We start from the raw sequence: 19,831 nt of genomic DNA, 5'->3' as shown, positions 1-19,831 counted from the left end.
AAGAGTACACTTGCAAGATAAATGTGACGCTTTCTAATGTCACAATGGAGGGACAACTACGCAGGTTGATTTTAGCGCTGCTCATCGTGGACTATATTGCTGTCATTGTTCATTTTAGTCAAAGCATACAGTTTGAAAACGAGGCAAACGCGGCTCCAACTAGAAAACAATGTTTTGATGCATTGGATGTGCTGAATGTGCATATTAAGGCAGTACAGGAGGAGGTGCACATTAATAATCCTCCAGGACTGTAACATGCTCATGTTTAACCCAAACAATGTGTCATGTGACTGCAGTTGCTTCACATCCAGGTCGGAACACCTTCTCACCACAAACCAACTGCACGAGCTGAAACTGGTTGAGGGTGAGAGGCTGTCAGCAGATAAACAGAGATCTGTGTGGGTACATGAGACCCTAAAAAAGAGGCTGGATCATGGGGAGTACCACCAGTTGGTCCAGAAGCTTCTCCTCCATTATGGACATTTCCAGGCATATTTTAGGATGACTCAGGGGCAGTTTGACAACCTGCTCTCTATCATCAGGCCGTATAGCTCTGGGTATCCAGCAACCACTACCACCAGTTTCTCCTCCATTGTTTACCAACTGTAAACTTGTTGTCATGACTACCACAGAAGGCCCACCTCTCAAATAATCCGATTGGGCAATAGGAAAAAGGCAGAGTTGACTTTAGGCATTTTTCTGCTCTGAGTTAAAGATTTTTCAACTCAAGGAGTTCAGAACGCTCCGACGGAAACGCCAGGCACGTTGCAAAAACCGCAAGCAAAAAGTTTTATTCTCATTAAAAACAATTACAAAAAGCCGCCTCCAACTCCTAAAACGCTTTCTGTACAATCGGATCGTAAGACATGTTTTTTGAAAGTTTGTCTTTACTTGTTTTGTTCTCATGATCAGATCTAACATCAGAATCCTTCCATCACTAACCTGACATGTCCGCAGAGCTGTACACAGGAAGTTAAGAGTCCACCAGACAAACACAACTAATCTAATTGATGGGGTATTTTTTTTGGATAACGACCTCAGATTCCACGTTAACTTCTAATTTGTTCAGTTTCAAATTCTGTCGTCCTGCTCTGACCTCTCTGCCTGAATTAAAGATGCGGAGCTGTCGCTGCCTCGTCCCTGGAGCCAGGCAGCATTCATACTGTCTCTCTGCTGCAGAGAGGTCAGAGGACGGTCGCCTGCAGCTGCCGGTCCCTCGTCTGTTGATCCGTGTTTGACAGCAGGACGTTAATCTGTGAAGTGACACCTGTAATGTGGCTGAAATCCTCAGAGGAAGTTCTGCTGGAGGGATTTAAACAGACAGATCCAACTCTGCCTTTGTGCCCTTTAGCAGAGTGCTGCGACACAGAGGTTAACGCCTGACTTTAAATATTTTAAACTCTTAAGAGGTTTAAGGTTATTTTAGAGGCATTTTGGCTTCATTAAAGAGTGAAGTGAGAGAGCAGGAAAATGAGACGCAGCAGCCACTTAAATTTAGTCTCTCTCAGTCTGGATTTATTCAGACGTATTATTTATTTTATCAGTTTAATACAGCCAGTATTAAACTGAACTCTCAGGTCAGGCCAGGTTCAACAAGTCTGTTCAAACACACAAAAAGTGATGAAACTTAATGATTTGATTTTCCTCAGACAGTTTTAAATATTAACTTTGGATTTTAAACTCAAGAAAGATCAGTTTTTCTTTTGTCTTTGGGTTTGTATGAATATGCAGGTCCAGAGGTTTCGATCCAAAGATGCTCAAAGTTAAAACAAAAGAGTTAAATAAATATAACATAAACATTAAACTCGTGAGGCTCGAGCTCACAGTCATCCTTTATGACAGTGTCCTCATAAGTATACTGAAACCAACATGTGTGTTTGCATGTGTGTGTGTGTGTTGTAGATATCAGATGATAATTTCCCAGATGGCCTGAAAATCTCCAAACAGCCTCATTTACACACTGAGCATGGAGCCAAGATGCAACTTCAGATCAGATTAACAGATTAGATTTGATTAGACTTTATTGATCTCTTTGTGGAGAGATCAGGTCCCTCCAGGATCAGACATAACAAGATACAACCTAAAGTAAAAACAAACATCACAGAAATGTATTTTTATTGATTAAAAAGCAGAAAATATGTTATGTTTTTGTCCTGAAAAGAGAAGGTTAAAGGAAGTATTTGATTTAATGATTTAAATATCGATAATATACACATACATAATATGTAAAATCCTCAAAGTTTGTAAGGTAGTTATTGATATAATATTATTGAAAATACACCTGATTTTACAAAAAAGGGTCTGTTTGGATTTTTATGTCTCTGTGCTGGTGATAGCTGTGGCTGCTGGCATTATGTTACCTGGTTGTTCATCTCATTCTCTGGAATGGGAAAGGAATTTCTTCAAATTTGGCACAAACGTCCACTTGGACTCAACATTGGCCCGATTAGTTTGTGGTTGTCAAAGGTCAAGGTTGCTGTAACCTTGCATCCACCTTATTCTCATCAACGCGATATCTCAGAAAAGCCTTGAAGGACTTTTGTCAAATTTGGCCAAAGAGCAAGGTCAATGTAACATTGTATTTGTCTCATTCTCATTTACTGTGATATTTCAGGAACACCTTAAGGAAATTTCATCAAGTTTGGTACAAACATTAACGTAGTCTCAAAGATGACTTAATTCAATTTTGGTGGCCAGTGAGCAAGGTCATTGTAACATTGCATCCTTATTCTTATGAACATGATATCTCAAGAAAGCCAAGAGGGAATTTCATCAAGTTTGGCTCAAACATTCACTAAGTCTCAAAGATGAACTGATAAGATACTGGTGGCCAAAGAGCAAGGTCATTGTAACGTTGCATTTGTCTTATTCTAGTGAGCATGACATCTCAAGAAAACCTTGAGGGAATTTCTTCATTTGGCACAAATGTCCACTTGGACTCAATGATGACCTGATTAGACTTTGGTGGTCAAAGGTCAAGGTGGCTGTGACCTTACATTGGTTCATTCTCATCAACGCAATATCTCAAGAAAGGTCAAGGGAACATGATATCTCATGAACACCTAGAGGGATTTCCTCAAATTTGGCACAAATGTTTACTTGAACTCAGTAATGACTGATCAGACTTTGGTGCATCTCATTCTCATCCATGCAATATCTCAAGAAAGGCAGGTCAGTGTCACATTGCATCTGTCTAAGTCTCGTGAACATGATAATCTCAAGAAGACCTTCAGGGAATTTCTTCAAATTTGGTACAAATGTCCACCTAGTCTCAAAGATAAACTGATTAGAATTTGGTGATCAATGTCACTGTGACCTCCGGAAACAAGTTTTTGGCCTTATCTCATGAATTCATACACTATTTTTGACAAATCTTCACACAAATGTCTAACAGGATAAAATGATAAAGTGATGACATTTTATATTTAAAAGGTCAAAGGTCAACTTCATAATGTTTTTTTGACCATTACTTAACGTCATATCTCAGGAACAGAAGGGGAGACATTTGGTCAGATACTGAATTGGTGACACTCATCTGAAACTGTGCTGATAGTGTAGATCTTGTGTGTGTGAAGCATCCATGTTTTAGAATTTCTAGTCTCTTTGCAGCAGCATTCATATTTGAAGCATTGTCAACTGTCATCACTCCTCAGTGTGTGGGGGCAGATACATTGAGTATCATGCTCTTGCAGCTCTTTAAAGCTCTATCTGATTAAATGGAAATATTCTGAAGAGTGCTTATAGTTGAGCTCTTTATGGAGCCAGTTTCAGGTAACTTAAAGCCTCTAATTCACTGAGTTTCAAGAGATATTTTTTATCCCCTCAGTCTGTCTTATTAGCAAATGTAGAAAACATCCAGGTGACGACTCGCATCACAGATTATATCAGCTGTAGCTAATTAACTAAAAATATTCCATCAGTAACTTGATGAAAAGCCAAAATGAAACTCTCGTTAATGTAATTTTTGTAAAGCTCATCTGCACTCCAAACATTGTCTTTTAGAGACACAAACAGGGAGCATCACTCTGTGATCACAGTTTGTGTTTCCACAGGTGATCACATCAGTCTCAGGAGTCTCATCCAGATCAATAATTTAATCTGGTCAGCTTCTCAGATGTCAAACACAACCTCCAGTGTTTGGATCCAGTAGCTGTGAAAATAAAGTGCAGCTGTTGAACAGTTTCTGCAAACAAAGTATATAAATAAATTAATTTTAAATGTTTAGATTTGATAACCAGATTACTTTTATGAAGAAGGTCTGTTGTTTTTAGGATTTGGGGATTTGTCTTTCCTGCCGTATCGTCTCATATTTCCTGTCTCTCCGTCTCCAACAGTCCCCCCCGTCGTGGAGCCGGTGTACACAGAGATCCGTCAGGCTCTCGGCCGGGCGTTCAGCCTCACCTGCCGCCTGCTGCGAGCTCACCCGGCGCGCCTCCTGCGGTACGAGTGGAAGCTCGGCTCCCGCCTCCTCACGGTCGGACAGTTCAGCGACCAGCGTGATGACACCAGCTACCTGGTTAGAGCTTTGAACAGGGAGGGCTACGGCGAGTACACCTGTGACATCACCAACGAGGCCGGGGCGGGGCGCTGCACCTTCCTGGTTACAGGTGAGTCTTGACTGGTGCATGATGGGACGCTGTTTAAGACCGGAAGGTGTGAACAAGTCAGTGGGTCTCCCAGTGAACCCAGTGTAGCTGTTGATGAGGTTCATAGTCTCCCAGTGAACTCAGTATAACTGATGATGAGGTTTCCTCCACCAGTCTCCCAGTATGAGTCTCCCAGTGAACCCAGTGTATCTGTTGGTGAGGTTTATTCCTCCATTCTCCCAGTATCAGTATCCCAGTGAACCCAGTACAGCTGCTGATGAGCTGTGTTAACAGGCCTGAGGTCTGCTGGGACTCTGAGCTGCGTTCAGACGAGAACATGATGATTAATTAGTGTTTATCTTCATCTTTAAATCCTGTGTGCTGGCAGACTGAAGCAGAGCCTCCTCGGGGGAGTTCTTGTGTTTTTTCTAATGTGTCATAAATAATAATGTGCAGAGCTTCAGGAAACCTTCACATCCTCTCAAACATCTGAAGTGACAACAAACACGTTAGTGTCTGCGGGAAGATGAAAAAAACTTCCTGCCTTTAGTACCTGACTTCCTCTGAACACTTCAGGTCTGCGAGGCTAAAACACAACAGATGTCTGTGTGTTGGAACTTTTTATTTATCTGTTCTCTTCGCACCTCTGACACCTCTCTGCATTATTCAAAGGACCTTACTGAGATGTTTCTTCACGTTTCATTTCATAAACTGTGAATCCTCAAACATTTCTTCACATCCTCATTTTTTACATTGCTTTATTTCCTTTAGTCAACATTTAGTTTTTAATTAGAGTCTGGGCACCGAACAGTGAGACGACTCTACTGAAATGTAAGGAATGCTTCCGCTTCTTCTTCTTCCTCCACATGAATCACATTTTTGAGATGCTAAAGATGCTTGTGAGATTCTTTATCATGACTAACACCATTGTGAACAGGCCTACAGAGGCGGGACTTCTGCTGGAGACAATGCAGAAACTCACTGTCCAATCAGTATCATGTTTTCTGGGCCCAAAAATACAACCATACTGGTCATCTGAGATTCATAACATAATTGGAATGGATTTATGTTGGGTTCACAGCACAAGATATCAGCCCGATTTTAGCCCCATGCAGCGTCGTACAGTGTAAGCTCGGTTCGTGAACAACAAAGAGCGTCGTACGTGATAATCCATTGTTTCATCTTGTGTTGTGTGTCATAGTTAATGACAACCAATGCCACGTTTGGGACACCTCATGACGTTCCAACAAAAAGTCTAGCATGTTTGATTTTCTTTTTGTCGTTCATTACTGCTCCCGTCACTTTGACCAATAGTAACATAGAGTGAGACAGATTACATTATAAACGGCCGTTATTTATTATTCCCTATGTATTTTTATATTTTTACTTTTGATCTGCTCCCGTTTGTCTGTCGCCGGCCAGGAGATTGGGTAACTGTCCGAGAGAAGCTTGGTACTAAGCTGAAGACAGCGGTTCACCAGCAGCCTGTTCACATTTCTAACTGTTTCTCCCCACTCAGCAACACACCCGCTGAGGAGAAAACTCTGGTCATTGGCAGCTCTATTCTGAGAGATGTGAAGTTAGCAACACCAGCGACCATATTCAAACGTATCCCTGGGGCCAGAGCGGGCGACACTGAGTCAAATCTAAAACTGCTGGCTAAGGCTAAACATAGATTCAGTAAGATTGTTATTCATGTTGTCGGTAATGACACCCAGTTACACCAATCAGAGGTTACTAAAATTAATGTCGCGTTGGTGTGTTCATTTGCAAATACTATGTTGACTCCATAGTTTTCACTGGACCCCTCCCAAATCTGACCACTGATGAGATGTTTTGCTGCATGTCATCATTTAATCGCTGGCTGTCCAGGTGGTGTCCAGCAAATGATGTGGGCCTCGTAAATAATTGGCAAACTTTCTGGGGAAAACCTGGTATTAGGAGAGATGGCATTCATCCCACTTTGGATGGAGCTGCTCTCATATCTAGGAACCTGTCCAAGTTCATCAGTAATTCAAAACCCTGACAACCCAGAGTTGAGACCAGGAATCAGAGTCACAGTCTTACACACTTCTCTGAGCTTCTAGTGTAGTTACTTACCCATAGAGTTATACAAAAGTATTTGTCCCCTGAACAGACACAGTGGCTTAAATAATAGTAATAATAATAAAAAAAGGACAAGAATAACCCGATGACATCACACACATCGTGAAAGACGACCAGGGATGATTGGTATGGACCATCATGTAGTCTGTCATGTCTGTTGGCCAAGTCGAGGCACAATTTTATGACTCAACAATCGCCTAATGTGACATAGTGACCGTTGGCACAGACAAAATGTCATGTAGTGTGAACCCGACATAAGTCTACTAATTTGCTACATTATACCACAGAAAAATATCTGAAACTGTCCCACACAAAGAGAAATATAATTAAAGGTACTTTTGGCAAGTAGCAGGAAACGGTTGCAAGTTGATCCTGCAACATTGCCCGATGGCAGGGGGTTATAAACGAAATATACAAGTTAAATATCCCTTCTGTAGGTGGTCTGTTCACTATCTTTCATGGTGCAGGCTGCAGTTCGGCTTCTAGTGTTGGGGGGCAGTGAGTCTGTACAAGAGCTCTTGTCAGGAGCAGTCAGTATATGAGTTTGTAGTCCTGAGCTATGGTAAACCTCGAGGAAAACATTTATTATTATTCACCTCATGCACTACTTAGAGCTGAATTTTGTCACACAGTACTGAATTTTGATACTGTCACTGCGAGAGAACAAAAATGCTCAGAAAAAAAATTCTCCATGACCATTTGAGGGCTCTGTAGTTTAGACCCATTGCATGAAGGAAGTACATTTTATCATTTAGTCTGATAAAGCAGGACAGCTCAGACAATGAGGACTGACATTTTAGCAGCCGCAGTGAAAACGGAGCGCTGGTGTTGCATCGATACCCTGAGTTTGGTTACCAGAATCATATTAAGGTAGAAGATAAAAGGCTGGTTTGATCTCAAATATAAATGTTGAGTCGTTAGTGAATCTTCAGACTGAGAGCGTTCTGTGAACACCAGACGTCACACAGGAAGTACCGGCTGAGTCCACGCATATCTCCGTGCTCTCCTGATGAAAGCTCCCCTGCAGAGACGCCCTGTCAGCGCTGCGAGACTCTTCCTGTAAACTCGACGCCGGCGTTAAGCCTCTTATCACGTCGAGCGGCGAGCAGCGCGTTCTGCAGGCAGCAGCAGAAAGCAGTTAAAGAGGGGAAGTTGTAAGCTCAGGATGGAGAGCTGATGGAAAATGACGGCGATTATGTCGGGCTTGTCGTTGCTGAGGTGAAGTTTGTGTTGTTAATCAGGTGTGAACACGCCGGTGGCATTTTAAACCTGGCTCATCCTGCAGCAGCCAATGAGATGGCAGCAGAGCTTAAGAATAAAACTGACAGAACAGAAGTGAAACTCTGACATCAGACTGTGAAACAACCTGACGACCTTCACACCTTCACAGAAACACAAAGACTAAAGTTCAATGTTGGGATTTTCCCTTTGTCTCTGAGAGTCGAAGCAGCAGAAAAGATTCATCTTCACGTTTTCATTATTCATGTTTCCATCAGTCTGACTTTAGATCATAGCTGATATTCAGACTGAATGGACCTCTCTGTTATTCACCTTGACATTTCCTTCGCCTAATGTGCCTCCACAGCATCAACATCCTCATTTTCTGTGTCTCTTTTCTTGAAGGAAATTCTCAAACTCACTAAAATACCTGTTCAACAGTAAGGCTATGTTCTCCCTCAAGCTAACTCTGATGCATTTGTTTGTTTGGGTCAGTTAATTGAGGGTTGTATGAAGGCTGTCCACAGAATAGTGGTGTGGACCAAAGAGAAACCTGATACTGCCTAAAAAGAGATGTTTGGTTTGGTCCAATATTCTCTGGTTATAAAGCTCAGTGTGGTCTAATATTTGGTCCAATATTCGCTGGTGTTTTAGCTCAGTGTGGTCTAATATTTGGTCCAATATTCGCTGGTGTTTTAGCTCAGTTTGGTCCAATATTTGGTCCAATATGCTCTGATGTTTTAGCTCAGTTTGGTCCAATATTTGGTCCAATATTCTCTGGTGTTTTAGCTCAGTTTGGTCCAATATTTGGTCCAATATTCTCTGGTGTTTTAGCTCAGTTTGGTCCAATGTTATTCTCTAGTGTTTTAGTCCTTGTTTGGTCCAATATTTGCTCCATTATTTTCTAGTGTTGTGGTCCTTGTTTAGTCCAATATTTGCTGCATTATTTTCTAGTGTTGTGGTCCTTGTTTGGTCCAATATTTGCTGCATTATTTTCTAGTGTTGTGGTCCTTGTTTGGTCCAATATTCTGTTGTGTTTTAGCTCATTTTTTATTGAGCTCTCAGCTGTCATGGCGTCTGAGTAAAGTCCGTCCACGGTCTGTAGAAAACATGAGTGAGTGGACCTTGAGTTAGGATTAATTTTTCAAACCACTGAAATTAAATTTTAGGAGAAAAAAGTAGTCTGAGTCACCATGCTGTGTCAGCCAATCAGGACTCAGCTTTCTCTTATCAGGTCGTTCATGTTGGAGGTTTCGTCCAGTCAGGTGAGTTCTTCTTCTTCAGTGGTTTAATCCTCCAGCCTGCACATCAGCAGGAACACACACACAAAACACACTGATGCTGACTGTGTGTGTGTATGAGCTGACATACAAACATGCTACTACACAGATGTGCTCTTGACACACACACACACACACACACACACACACACACACACACACACACACACACACACACACACTGTTTACTGTCATATTAACTTGAGCTTTATAATCCTGCTGCCTGTGAGATTAACACCCTGACTCTTCCTCTGTCTTTTTGCTCTTTCATCATTTCTCCGTCTTCTCTCTCTCGGTGGACCAAACAAACATGGACACTGTGACTTACTTGAATCTTTACTTCGCCACCATGGCGTCTACGTTCATCACAAACTGATCCAAAATCTGTACCGATTTAAACGATTTCAAATCCTTAGCTTCAGCTCATTGGTAGTGGAAGACACTTAACAGTATATGAAGCTCTGTGATTGGACTTTAGTTGGTGAAATGCATTTTTGGAGTCGTAGTTGACTTCTCTCCTTCTCTGACTCCTCTGTCTCTCAGGAAGGCCTATGCTCCGGAGTTTTACTACGACACCTACAGCGCTCTGTGGCAGAACAGACCCCGAGTCTATGGCTTCAAGCTGCAGTGGACACAGATGGAGCCCAACGCCGTGGACCGAATCCTGGCCTACAGACTCGGTATCAGACAGGTCAGTACACAGTGTCATCAACAAACCTCACGCTCTGAAATCTAATTAATCCCATTACATAAAACATGTTCAAGAAGACTGTTAAGGGTTGAAAAGTCGGGGCGTCGGTGGCTTAGTGGCAGAGCAGGCGCCCCATGTACAAGGCTGTTGCAGCAGCGGCCCAGGTTCAACTCCAGCCTGTGGCCCTTTGCTGCCTGTCACTCCCTCTCTCTCTCCCCTACTTGTCTGTTCTATCAATTAAAGGCTAAAAAATGCCCCAAAAAAATCTTTAAAAAAAGGGTTGAAAAGTCATGATAGTAGGAGAAACAAACACACACTCAAGTGAAAATCTTAAAGTAAAAAATGATGATTAATAAAATTATACAAAAATAAAATAGATATAAAATAAAAATCTAATAGTCAACCAAAAAATGAACCTAGAGTTTTAGACCCTTTGGGGACCCAGTAAAGTTAAAACCCTGTGAGGACCTTGCAGAGTCATCGATCTTGTGAGGACCTATTAGAGTTTTAGGGGCTTTAGCCTGTTCCTTTTTCAGTTAATGACTGTGAGAAAATTTGTGTGAAATAATCTGTTTCTTGAGATGTATGTAACCGGAATAAAAATCATTAATTTATTCGCTCATTCAATATAAACACTGGATAATGACATTTAAAAACTATACACATTTATACAGAAAATGTCCAACAAGTCAGCAATCAGGTCGCGCTCCTGGTAAATATTGGGGAAAAATCATAATAATTATAAATGTAATAATTATTATATCATTAATTATAATAAATATGATAAAAAAAAAACCTTTTTTTCCCCATTTTTGGTCAGCCCATGTACAGCTCCAAATAGGAGGCAAGCAATCACAGTACAATGACCAGAGAGCCATGATCAACACTATGGCAGAAATTACATAAGAAAAATAATGAATAAGTATGAATAAGAAAAAGTAAGAATATACTTCATCTTCTTCTAACCGCTTCATCCTCTTGAGGGTCGCGGGGGTGCTGGAGCCTATCCCAGCTGACACTGGGTGAGAGGCAGGGTACACCCTGGACAGGTTGCCAGACTATCACAGGGCTGACACATAGAGACAGACAACCATTCACGCTCACATTCACACCTACGGACAATTTAGAGTCTCCAATTAACCTAGTCCCCAATCTGCATGTCTTTGGACTGTGGGAGGAAGCCGCAGTGCCCGGAGAGAACCCACGCTGACACGGGGAGAACATGCAAACTCCACACAGAAGGGCTCCCACGCCCGGGATCGAACCGGCAACCCTCTTGCTGTGAGGCGAGAGTGCTAGCCACCACACCACTGTGCCGCCCTATGATTAATTTTGTTTTAATCTCATCTAAGCTATCAGATAAGAAAACAACGATATATTTGATTCCTTCATGATTCAAACATGACGACAAAAAACTGAATCACATTTTAATATCAACAATTCAAAGCAGAAAGTATGTTGGTTTTAATTTACTGATTAGACATAGAAACCAGACTGTTTTTACGACCCGGGTAATAAGATTTTATTAATCTGATAACTTTCCGTGTTCATGTATATGAACTGTTATGAGTGGTTTGATGTCTGAAGTCATAAATGTGACAAAACATGAGAATGAAGTCTTTGTTTTGTTTTGATGTCGTTGGTTACAGCCGATAAAACCTGATGAGGCAATAAAACTGGTCCACAGGGTTTATGAGCCAGTAAAAATATTCAGATTAAACTCATCAGAGGACTGTGTGTGTGTGTGTGTGTGTGTGTGTGTGTGTGTTAATATGCAGTAAAAATGAGTCATTGTTTAATGAAAAATGATCATATCTGATAGACAAACACATAAACAGCCCTTATCATTAAAAATCTGTGTCAGTCTGATATGAATTCTTTAATATGAAAACAGACTGTTGCTGCTCTCAGGTCAGTTGTTAAAGAAACTTCAGGTATTTGAACCACCAACCTTCCACCAACAAACAGCTGCTTCTAGAACCTAAATATGACGTTGTCAGCCCACGCATTCACAAACATCCACCTGTCAGGGTCCATAAACTTAATGCTAACACTGCTTCCATTATGTATATTATTAGCATTTCGCTAACAGGAGGAAACTGTCACAGTGGATAAAGAAAACTCACCGATAATGAAATATATCCACACATGTTCAAGCTACAATCTCCGTTTTATGAAAGAATTTTATGGGTAAATTAACTTTGAAAAATACTCCTGAACTCAGGACACATCTTGACTAACTTACAACTATAACCACTTACTTCAAACTTCATTTTCAATAAAAGATATTACAGAATGCAAACAGATATATAGTATGTTAAACTCCAAATGTAATTCAACCAATTACATAAAACATGTTCAAGAAGATGTTAACTGTTGAAAAGACATGATAGTAGCAGACACAAACAGAATCTAGTAGAGTTTAAGACCTTGTGAGGACCTCATAAAGTTTAAGACCTTGTGAGGATCTAGGCTTTCAGTCCTTGTGAGGACGCAGTAGACTTTAAGACCTTGTGAGGACCTCATAGAGATTTGGACCTTGTGGTCTTGTAGAGTTTTAGATCTTCTGAGGACCTAGTGGAGTTTTAGAACTTGTGAGAATGTAGTAAAGTTTTAAACCTTGTGAGGGCCTAGTAGAGGTTTTGACCTTTTCAAGGACCTAGTAGACATACAGACCTTATGAGGACCTATTGGAGTTTTAGACCTTTTAAAGACCTAGACTGCAAGACCTTGTGAGGACATAGTAGACATTTTAGACCTTGTGAAGACATAGTAGAGTTTTAAGCCATATGACAACCCAGTAAGGTTTTAGACCTTGTGAGGACCAGTAGAGATTTCAAACTTGTGAGGACCTAGTTGAGTTCTAGATCTTATAAGGGTGTTATAGACTTTTGGACCTTGTGAGGACCTAGCAAAGTTTTAGACCTTGTGAAAACGCAGTAGAGTTTTAGGCCTTTTGTAGACCTAGTAGACCTTTAGACGTTGTGAAGACATAGTAGTTTTAAGCCTTGTGACGACCCAATAAAGTTTTAGACCTTGTGAGGACCTAGTTGAGTTCTAGATCTTATAAGGGTGTTATAGACTTTTGGACCTTGTAAGGACCGGGCAAAGTTTTAGACCTTGTGAAGACGCAGTAGAGTTTTAGACCTTTTGTAGACCTAGTAGACCTTTAGACGTTGTGAAGACGTAGTAGTTTTAAGCCTTGTGAGGACCTAATAAAGTTTTAGACCTTGTGAGGACCTAATAGAGTTTTAGACCTTGTGAGGACCTAATAGAGTTTTTGGCCTTGTGAGGACTTGTTTTGTTCCTCACTTCTTCAAAGGGCTGTTTTAAGGTTCAGACTTGGTTTAAGGGTTAAAGTTTGGTTACTAAAAGCTAATCTGCCCCTTCCAACGAATCAGAATCCAGAATGTTCTGCTGCCATGGTCTAATACTGCTGTATTATTGAAATCAGCCCACTATAGTTTAAAACAGATCTTTTGACTGCAGCTTTGTTGGAAAATCAAACTTGCAACCATTCTAACATCAGGCAGCCATATGAGTGTCCTGCATTATTGAATCAGGTAATTAACAGAATGTTGTGACCTCAAACTACATGTCAGACAACTGATCCGGCACAAATTAGGCCTGTTTCTAAAATGAAGAAGGGAGCAACCAATTCAGATTTTAAATCCAGCTAAATCCATACAGTGCCTGTCATATCTTATTCTTGTTAAATGTTTAGATGTCGTCAATCAGCATCTGGAGAAAATAAAAAAATTTAGGTCTTTATGAAGTCTGATGAAAAAAACTCTTTGACTAACTATAGAATAGAAATATAATGTTTCACACAGTGCTGGACATGATGCTGAGAGTGTACCTGAGGCTCCTGCAGCATCAGCATCGGCTCGGCTTCAGAGAATGAGGAAGGGGGGGGGGCTTGTTGCCATGGCAACCCGCCTGTCTTTTAATTCATACAGAGCAATGTGCTGCAGAGGAGAAGGAGCAGAGAGGAAGTGCTGAAGGGACAGAAAATGATAAGACGGAGAAGAAGAACAAGAGAGAAGGAAGGAGAGAGAGTAGAGAGAGGATGATGATGATGATGATGATGATGATGATGCAGAGAGACCTCAGGAAAAATAAGGAAGACAACAAGTTTACAGGAGAAGTGAGACAGAGGTGAGATGGCAGTCAGGAGAGGAGGAGGAGGAGGAGGAGGAGGAGGATGAAGTATTTATTGGAGTATAAAATAACAGAATCTAGTTGATGAATAAAATATCACCCTCAGCTCTGTATTTTGATGAAGAAAGAAAACTCTGGTCCATCTCTGCTGAACTTATGTGGATGTAAGGGCTGTTATGAGAACGAGACCTTCAGACAGAACCGGTGTTCATCAGGAATATCTCAAGAAACTGAGACACCGTCAAGGTCCTCTGATCGCTCTGTCTGGACCTTCGCTCTCGTCAATGAGTGCAGGAAGGTCACAACAACTCTTTTGAGTTATTCAGCAGATGGTTTAACAGTGATTCAGCAATGAAACAAATACATGAGAGCAGCCATTAACACAGCAGTGAAAGAGATGAAGAAATGTGAGTTTATGGGAGAAGAAAGAGTGGTGTTTTGTCCATTGATAATAACACTGTACTCAACAAGATAAAGGGAGGGTTCACAGTTTTTCAAGTCTGTCTTAAAACAGTAGTCAGTCATATGAATTAAAATGGTTTTTGCTTACTGTAGTAATTCCTCCTGCTCATAGGGGACATTAAAACATCCCTTCATAAAGCCTTTCAATGTAAGTGACCGAGAGCATATCTACAGTCCTCGCTCTGGGTTAAAATATTTGAACAATAGGTTTAAGTCAATCAAACCATGTGTTCATTTTCCTAAGTTAGTTTTAGTACGAGTTCCCCTTTACATATAAACATGGCGTGTATATTAACCTTTCGAGATGAGTGCATTTGTTTGCATATTATTTAAATAAAGGGAATCATTTCCCCCTCCATGCACATTCATTTTCATTATTTGTTTGATTTCAATCAGATAAACAAATTCAAAATTTCACATTGCATACACAACTTATCAGTCCATGAATATCAGTGTGTCAGTAGAATTAACTTTAAGGGACAGTTTGGATGTTTTGAAGAGTGGTCATATGAGGTACTTATCCATAGTCAGTGTTTTACCGACAGTAGATTGCATTCAGGATACCTCCAGTTTGGAGAAACAGCCTGGAGTACTGACATGGGAGCTAAGCAACGCTCTGCTGTGGACAGGGGCAGCAGCAAAACAGATTTCTGGGCTCCCACAAAAGTTTAAACAGTCTTAAAAGGCATTGAATTCATTAATTTAAAAAAGGGCGTTACTGGTATTAAAATGTCGTAAATCAATCTTTGAAAAGTCTTAAAACCAAAGTCCTAAGTCAGTGGAAGTAGGATTTTATGAATTGTTTTTTTCTGGCATTGCTCTGTAAAATCTCACAATAATTGAAACATTTTTAAGAAATAATTTCCAGTATGCCCTTTTGCATTAATGTCACACAGATTGAGATACTGTAACAAACAACTCATTTTGTTTCCGGCCGTGATGCTCAGAGCAGAGGATACACTTTCTGTTTGCTAGCTGTCATTGTACCCTGGACGACATGGCTTCCCCATTCAAATTCAATTAAAATTGGCTATTTAACCAAGATTTCGCAGCATGGCTGAAACTGGTATAAGGGAATACATATAAGCTTGTTGTACTTTTAGATTTAAGGTCGTGGAACCCTACATATGGAGTGAGAAACATAAAATTTCCAAGAAAACTTGCCAACAAACGCCACATACTTCCCAGTGCTGTTCTACCCTCGTTCAACCATTCAACAATTACAATAAACATTTTGGCAAAAATGTTCAAAGGTTAATACTTGGTGTAGACTTAAGGTTAGGATCAGGTCATGGTTATAGGTTAGTCTTTATTATGAATGAACATGATTTAATGCTGCGTCCTTATAAGTGACCTAAACGAGTGTTTTGTGTCTGTGTGTGTCAGATGGGTCAGTCTCGCTGGTGGGAGCAGGAGATTCCCATGGAGGGAAACATCCAGAAGGGGGAGCTGTTGACCTACAACCTAACCGAACTCATCAAACCTGAGTCCTACCTGGTCCGCCTCACCCCATCACCCGCTACGGAGAGGGCGACGCAACTGAACGCATCATCACGTACAGCGGTATGTTGTCTTATCTCATACTCATGTAGACAATGAATTAAAATCAAATTCAAACTGGTGGTTAAATAATGACTGAACATTTAAGATGGGGAGTTGTACTATAATGCCTGATATATTCAGTTTAATGTCCATCAGTACAACAGACAGAGTCATGTCTGAAGTGGGATTTATGCTTCTGCATCGAATAGACACCGAGTCTACGCTGTAACCTGACGTGCACCTCCCCAGAAATACGTGTCATAGCGAAGCAGACCTCCTGTTTATTTTTGTAAGCTGAAACCATTTCCTCAGTGGAAACAAAGCAGTCATTTGATTTAATTTCACAGTTAAGAAACAATAAATTGTGAAAACAATAAAGCCTCCATGAAATAGTATTTTAAGTCTTTAAACAGAGGAAATCTCTGCTAGCCACTAGGCTAATTTATAAAATCTTAAATGCCATACACTTGTGCTAATAACGTTAGCATGTTATGTTTGTCTGGAAAATGTGTTAAGTGTGAGACAGTTGTTTTGTCAGTGAACCTTGTGAGTTGTAATGGAGACGAATTTTGTAACGTTACCTTTGTTAAATGCTGCTGTTGTTTCTGGCTTCAGTATGAGTAGAAGAAATCTCCGCGCTAGCCACTAGGCTAATTCATACAGTGTAAAATGCCATAGGCTTGTGCTAATAGCATTAGCATGTTGTACATGTGTGGAAAATGTGTCGTTTAATTATAGTGAAGTCGATTTGTGTACTTGTGTTTGAAATTGTCTCTATTAAGTCATGTTTAATGTGTGTTTAATGTGTGTTTTGAACCAGCTTAACTTTACAGCACCTCACAGAAACCTCTGCCTTAGACTAGTGTATAAGTATAAAGTCTAAATGCAGAGAGCAACACAGTGACTGTGTTCACATCATAGACTGTAAAAATAATGGACATAGGCACTGCTGCCAGCTGACACTGGGCAGGGTTCACCCTGGACAGGTCACCAGACTATCACAGGGCTGACACATAGAGACAGACAACCATTCACACTCACATTCACACCTACGGACAATTTAGAGTCACCAATTAACCTGCATGTCTTTGGACTGTGGGAGGAAGCCGGAGCACCTGGAGGAAACCCACAATGACATGGGGAGAACATGCAAACTCTGCACAGAAGGGCTCCCCCATCCTGGGTTCGAATCCCCCACCCGAACCAGGAACCCTCTTGCTGTGAGGCGACAATGTTAACCACTGCACCACCGTGCTGCCAAATAAAAAAAACTTAGAACATGATCAGTTACAAAACTGGAGAAATTAGGAATAAATTTCTCTCTGACAAAATAAAAAAATAATCTTTTGAATAAAGTCAGTAAATATTTACAGTATATTATCTAATGATTTCTATTTGTTATGTCCCAGAGTGATTGAGACCTAAATATGAGATTTTACAGTTGTTTTATATCCTAAACATGTTTGTTTATTTCATGCAGTGTTGTTGTGAGGTTTCTGTCTGTTGCCACGCTGCTTCTCTATTTATATGAAAAAACAATAAAACAAAAACGCTAAAAAAAAACAAGAGAACAAAAGAAATGTTGAGCTGTCACACAGAAATCCTGACGGGAATCTAAAAAACCCCCCAAAAAAACACAAAACTGCAGAGAAATGTCAAAATAGGAAAAACACAAAGCCACCAGAAGAGAAGAGAAAGAGGACAAACTCACAGCGGGAGGCGGCGACACACAAACACACAACACAAACCAGGAGAGACGATCTGAACATGAACTCGTCTGCTCTGTGATGTTGAGTTTTGACAGACTGTCAGTAAATGCCTCGCCTCCTCCTGATCCTCACATTAACTCCTCGCAGCAAACGCAGCCAGGGTTCAAACAGAAAGTTCAGACGTCTCATCAGCTGATGTTGTGAAGGTAAACACCTCCACCTGTCAGTGCTTGGCTTGGTCACATGACCCTCTGCGGGTCATCACCTGACATCTGTCAGACATCAGTGCAGCTGTTTGTTCTCCAGTCAGAATAAATCAACACATTTATCATCATACTGTATGCTGCCTTCAAGCGCCTGCAGGGATTTAATGGACAGAAGAAGAAGCTTTATAGACGATTGTACCTGACATACACAGGTACAGCTGAAAGGATTAGATGATTAATCAATTAGTCGATTGACAGATAATGAAGGTGAAATTATTTTGTTGGTATGAAGTAATTTTCCATGTTAAAAACATTTCATGGTTCCAACTGTACAAACCTTTCCTTCAAATAATGCCAGTTAGGGATGTCAGATTTGGTTAATTCTGCTGTTGGTAGTCTGATGTTCATTATCTGGTAACTAACCGGTCAGCTTTTAAAGAAAAAAAAACAAAAACATAAAATGACGAGAAACTTTTAGACTTTTAATCCGGCACTTATTGACTTAGTGAACGCCGCATTTCAAAGCGCTGTCCATTTAGAGTTGGCAAAATTTTCAGTGTTTTGTGATGTTAATGTTTTGCCTTTTATTTTATTTTATGTTTGCTTTGCTTACAAACAAACAGTCACCTTAACATATGGAAACATAGTGCCTACAGCACTCCACTCACCCTGGTTAGCTAATGTTAGCCTAATATTAGAAACACAAAAACGCAAATGGCCCTGCATGAGTTAGTGTTCAGTTTGTCCGTTCTGGGCAACTGTAGAAACATGGCGGTGCAACATGGCAGACTCTGTAGATGAGGACCTGCACCATGTGTAGATATAAACATCTCATTCTAAGGTAACGAGAAAACGCTTCTTATTTTCAGCTGATTATACGTGAAAGAAAATATTCTCATTATATTCAGTTTTTGCCAGTACATTCCCCTAAATCCTACACTGGACCTTTAATGGAGAAAATAATCAGCAGATTAATCCATCATGGAAATAATCATAAGTTAATGGTTAAAAGTGAGCTCCACCTCAACAACTACAACAGTTAAATACTGCTCATCATATATATATATATAGTATAACAGTCACTTTCACTGCACGGCTTTTACTTGTTTCAGACTCTTGTTTTAATATTTTTTACTGCAGCAAAGAATCTGAATACGTCCTCCACTGCCGCTGTTCAGTTTGCTCTTGTTGATAGAATCACTGAAATAGCACTCGTGTTCTGTTTGTGTCACCTCATCTGAATGAGCGTCCCACCTGTTCACACCGCTCCACTCACCTGGACACCAAAACGCCACACAGACGGGCAAAGAGCATTTCAAGGGACAGCCATTGAATTCATTTTTACCTGTAACGATTTATATTTATATAAATCTGATATTTATGTGTCCTGGCTCCTGCTGGAGAGTTCGTCTGATAACCAGAGCTGTGTGTGTGTGTGTGTGTGTGTGTGTGTGTGTGTGTGTGTGTGTGTGTGGCTTCCTGTCTTCGCACTGTCCCAGATCTGTAGCACTAACTCAAAACTAGCACTGTTAACACGTTGTGACATCACACACCACACCTCCTCTGCTCTGGAGGGAGGCCGAGCCTGCAGGACACACACACACACACACACACACACACACACACACACACACACACACACGTTTAAGGACCATTTTACAAATCCTTCATCAGTGTTTAAATTGATTTCCCTCCTACAGGCAGCCGTTAGTTTTTAACCTGCAGAGAGAAAATAAAAATCAGAGTTGAGTCAACTTTGTGTTTTAGTTAAAGATACATCATCGTGTGTATAAGTGCGTGTGTGTGTGTGTGTGTGTGTGTGTAAATGCTGCAGGCTGTTGTCTTCACACACAGCTGTAAAAGGTCATGT

The 19,831-nt window shown here is 40.6% G+C and overlaps 1 protein-coding gene across 1 annotated transcript in view; it reads left to right on the top strand.

The window, feature by feature from the left end:
- The window catches only part of mdga2a (MAM domain containing glycosylphosphatidylinositol anchor 2a), a 145,313-nt gene that overhangs the window by 111,283 nt on the left and 14,199 nt on the right, over window positions 1-19,831 (top strand). Inside the window, 4 exon segments of the mRNA XM_049596371.1 lie at window positions 4,335-4,611; window positions 9,734-9,881; window positions 15,891-16,014; window positions 16,017-16,067. Coding sequence (XP_049452328.1) covers window positions 4,335-4,611; window positions 9,734-9,881; window positions 15,891-16,014; window positions 16,017-16,067 — 600 coding nt within the window.

This window comes from Epinephelus fuscoguttatus, linkage group LG14 (assembly GCF_011397635.1).
Source record: "Epinephelus fuscoguttatus linkage group LG14, E.fuscoguttatus.final_Chr_v1".
Taxonomy (NCBI): domain Eukaryota; kingdom Metazoa; phylum Chordata; class Actinopteri; order Perciformes; family Serranidae; genus Epinephelus; species Epinephelus fuscoguttatus.
The sequence above is the reverse complement of the archived record's forward strand: the minus strand, read 5'-3'. Positions and strand labels throughout refer to the sequence as shown.